The sequence below is a fragment of the Mus caroli genome, chromosome 10 (genome assembly GCF_900094665.2).
Source record: "Mus caroli chromosome 10, CAROLI_EIJ_v1.1, whole genome shotgun sequence".
In the NCBI taxonomy this organism is placed as follows: domain Eukaryota; kingdom Metazoa; phylum Chordata; class Mammalia; order Rodentia; family Muridae; genus Mus; species Mus caroli.
In genome coordinates, this window is record NC_034579.1 from 36,732,215 (window position 1) to 36,736,616 (window position 4,402).

Sequence of the window (4,402 nt, forward strand, 5' to 3'; positions counted from 1 at the left end):
AAAAAAAAAAAAAAAAAAAAAAAAAAATCCTCTTGCTTTTGCATCGATCCCCAACTCCACATTGTTCACTCAGGGAGGTCTCTGGTAAGTTAAGTCACCAGAGTCGTACAGTGACAGTAAATAACCCCGGAGGCTCAGTGGGAAAGGTTCCTAGAAGAGATTAGCTTTGAACCAAATCTTGGAGGTTAAGAAAGGAAGCATGGGACAGGGCAGCAGTGGAAGTGGGCGGCAGGCAACAGGACCACCCTGGGGTGGGACTAGCTATAGGCAATAAAGACCAGGCTTTCTCAAATAGATCAGCCCTGAGTAAGTTTAAGTTACAGCATCCAGAGCCAGCCAGCTGACAGGGATTGATGCACACAGTGAGGAGCTCGGACTTCCTATCAACAGACTCACTGCTTACTCACTGCATCTAGGAGAGAGATGACCCGAGAGGAGAGAAGAAACAGAAAATGGCGGCACTGGTGCCCATCAGGAACAGAAGGGAGGAGGTGACAGACTGTGCAGGGGGAAGCCGGACACCTGCTGGGGCACAACATCCTCACCTAAGTCTCACCAAGGACACTGAAGGAGCTGTGTCCCCGGGGAGGCCCAGCCAGGCTCTGCTCTCACTCACCTCTTGGTGTACTTGGCCATGTCCCAGGGGATGTAGACAATGGTGTGCTCCGGCGGCAGGAACTGGTTCAGGTAAGTGACCGCAGCCACCAGCTCTTCACTCAGGATCCTTTCGTGCTTTCTCTTCTCCCTCTCCTTTATCAAAGGCATTTGAGATACTTTTAATATTTCAAGTCTTAAATGTGGGGCTGCAGAGCTAGCTCGGCAGTTAAGAGCACATATTACTTTTGCAGAGGACCCAGGTTCAATTCCCAGCACCCACAGGATGGTTCATAACCATGAATAACTCCAGTTCCAGGGGAATCTGATGCCCTCTTCTGACCTCCTTAGGAACTAAATAGACACAGTGCACAGACACACATACAGGTAAAACACACATAAAATCAATAAATCTATTCTTAAAAATGGTAAATGTTACTAAAATGAAAACAATATAAATTCAAATTAAGACATCTTCACTGAGTGAGGGCCAGCAGCTCTGAAGAGCCATGGAAGTCGGATTTCTCTCTGTTGCTCTGTCAGCATCCCCAGTATGCTCCATGCAAGCCTGGCCCACACATCCACAGCCTACTCTGGTAGCAATGCTCATTTATCCAGGACCAGAAGAGAACTCACTACTGCAACCAGACGGTTGCTGGGCACAGAGAGGAATCAGCATGGTCTGGACAGGAAATCCCTACACAGAGGACTACAGTGCTTTCTCAAATCTGACCCACAAAGCAACCATGAGGTAGCAGGACAGGCACTTCCCCACTTCACAGTGGCAGAACAACCTGTGGCTGGAAGGCACTCATGGACCAGAGCTCTGCCCTGTCTCCCTGCCAGCCACACCTCCTAGGTTACCACACTGCCTCTCACTAATGGAGACTATGTGAAGCTCCAAGCTACTGCCCAGTTCCCTTCAGCAAGGCTAACACATTTCCTTGGGCTAACAGCAGTATATCCTCCACATTCGTAATGTGGGGTTTAAATGCAACAAAGTATTGGAAGTTCATAGCAGAGTCTTCAGAAAAATTAGCTACTACTGTTACCTTCATTGGGCCTTTACTTAAAACAAAGGAAAACTGTAGCAGAGACTTAAGTGACATATAGCGCTACTTCTGGTATCAAAGTACTCCTGTGTTGGGGCTGGAGAGATGGCTCAGTGGTTAAGAGCACTGGCTGCTCTTCTAGAGGTCCTGAGTTCAAATCCCAGCAACTACATGGAGGCTCACAACCATCTGTAACGAGATCGGATGCCCTCTTCTGGTGTGTCTGAGAACAGCTACAGTGTACTTAGATGTAATAAATAAATACATCTTTAAAAGAAAAGAAAGTACTCCTGTGCTGTTTTCAATCATGGTGACTGCTTTCCAATTGTCACCAACTGGAAAATAATCATTGTGGAAACAAACAAGGGTAATTTTTTGCACAGCTGATAAAACAAATAGAGAAATTATATAAGACATAAGAACAGAGAATTACAGATCATCCTGTGCATCAGCGGGCCCCAGAGAGGGGGTGCCCACAGAGGGAGGGGTTCACAACAAGACAGATGGGCAAAGGAAAGCATGTTTCCTCTTGGCAACCTCACACAGTAGCCATGTGAGAGGCAGACACAAACATTCTTTGATGGTTTAGCCACAACTAACCAAGACCTTCGTCCAAGTGAAAACAAGAAGCACCTGCTCCATCCTGGTCACAAAGTAGCTCATGACAGGGCTGAGGGTGTAGCCCAGTGGCTGCGCTCTTGCCAGGCATGTGAGAGATCCTAGGTTTGAACCTCATTATTAGCCAATCAAATGGAACCTTATTCTGAAGACTCTCTCTAAGAGGTGCACACAGATTGCAAGCCTGTGCTATCACAGAGACTCTCTTACATGCCTGTCACCCTGTCTCAGTCCGTGCTCTTAGGTTCCCATTAAAAATCTTCATTAAGACATTTAAACTCTAACGTTGCTTCATTATTTTGTTAAAAAGCCACATATGAAAAGACTTTCCTGTTCTATGAAACAGTAATTTAATCTCTAATTGCTCTCTAGTTTGATCTCTGGTTAATTAATAGTCTGACCAACAGGAAAGCACAATTTTAAATCCCCTGGCTAGTATCAGTAAACACACAAAGTAAAAAAGCATGAGGGAATCAGAAAGCTGGGGAGAGAAAAGGCTGATCCCTGCAGTCCCTCAGCAAACACAATATGCAGACAGCTGGTTTCTGTGCTGCGGTCTCTTGCCGCAAGCCCAGGGCTCCCTCCCCTTCCCTGGCCACTACAAGGGAACCCAGCCTAGCATTAGAATGGCACTACCCATAAAACTTCCCCTTAATGGAGACATCCTGAGGCACCAAACTCTAGCACGAGTCATCCTCCCCTTTGCATCTCCAGAAAGCAACACTCTTCCTGATAAAGTAAGAACTCTCCAGGTGCCTGTCCTTGAGACCTTAGAGAAATAACAAACTAAGGAGATTAGGGCCCTGCATTTAAATCATGGAGAAAAGGTAATCAGAGGTCACAGACTGTTATGACTTAGTTCCTGATAACCCCACAGCAGACACCCATTAACCCCCTCCCAGCTTCAGTTCCATCCCACCAAATGATTCCAGCCCTCCACTCCCCTTTTCTGTGAACATTCAGGGTATTCCTAACTACACTGTATATAAACCCAGTGCTTTCCAGACTCAGACATTGCTTGTCAGCATTCACCCTGTGAGTGCAGTGCAGGACATGCGATCTGAGTTCAACCTGAAACAATAAAAGGCTCTTTTGCAAGTTGCAGCGGGACTTCGAAGTTCTTGGGCTCATCTGTGTTTCCCTTGAACTCAGGGCATAACAACACCAGGAGACCAAAGTCCACCCTCAGGGTACTAGGACACTACTAAGTCCTCTGGACTCACATTCTATAAGAGCCATGCAATCCGACTGCACAATGTAGATCATCAATGTGTCCACTTTTGGTTACTTCCAATGATCCTTCCTCGTGCCTTAGACCCTGCCTCCCCACCCTCCACCCCCACCCCCACCCCAGAGCCTGCCTCTTTAACCACAAATACCCTACACCTTATGCAAGAGGCTCTGGGGCTAGCTTTCCTGTCTCCACATGCTTGGCCACCTTGTAAATAAATGTTTTTGTAAAACTCACTTCAAACTACACTGGCTGATGGTAGGGAGGCAAACCAGGCTGGGTTCAGTTACAGGCATTAAGTAGCATTTTTAATGTGCATAATTAACACAGAATTCCATGCAGTGTAGATATTCGGGGTTCTATTTACAAGAACTTTTCAACTATACTCTGTAAAGCAGGAACAAGATCCACTCATCTAGAGGTAGGTATTTGTTCCACTAATAGCTCATCCCTCTCTGCTTTACTGTTAATTTGCTTCTATACTACTAAGCTATACTTACTGGAAAAGCACTCAGACTTATCACAGTTTGTACAATCCCAGGGACTGAAGCCTGGGCCTCGCACGTGCTCACCAGTGCTCTAACGCTGAGACACATCCACCCCTGGCCTCTTTGTACTTTGGGACAGGGTCTCACTAAGTTGCTCAAACTAGACGAAAATTCACTCTGCAGCATAGGTAGGCCTTAAACTTGTGATCCCCCTGCCTCTGCTTCTTGAATAACTGGGATGATAGGCCTGCACTACCAGGCCTAGCAGCAGGTGAACAAATGTTTTCATTAAAGTTTTCCACCTTAATTTTCTTTTTTTTTTTTTTTTTTTTTTGGTTTTTTCGAGACAGGGTTTCTCTGTATAGTCCTGGCTGTCCTGGAACTCACTTTGTAGACCAGGCTGGCCTCGAACTCAGAAA

General features: G+C 46.2%; 1 protein-coding gene across 1 annotated transcript in view; it reads right to left on the reverse strand.

Moving 5' to 3' along the window:
- The window catches only part of Fig4 (FIG4 phosphoinositide 5-phosphatase), a 114,309-nt gene that overhangs the window by 67,492 nt on the left and 42,415 nt on the right, over positions 1 to 4,402 (reverse strand). Inside the window, exon 11 of the mRNA XM_021173871.2 lies at positions 617 to 750. Coding sequence (XP_021029530.1) covers positions 617 to 750 — 134 coding nt within the window. The remainder of the gene's footprint in view (positions 1 to 616; positions 751 to 4,402) is intronic.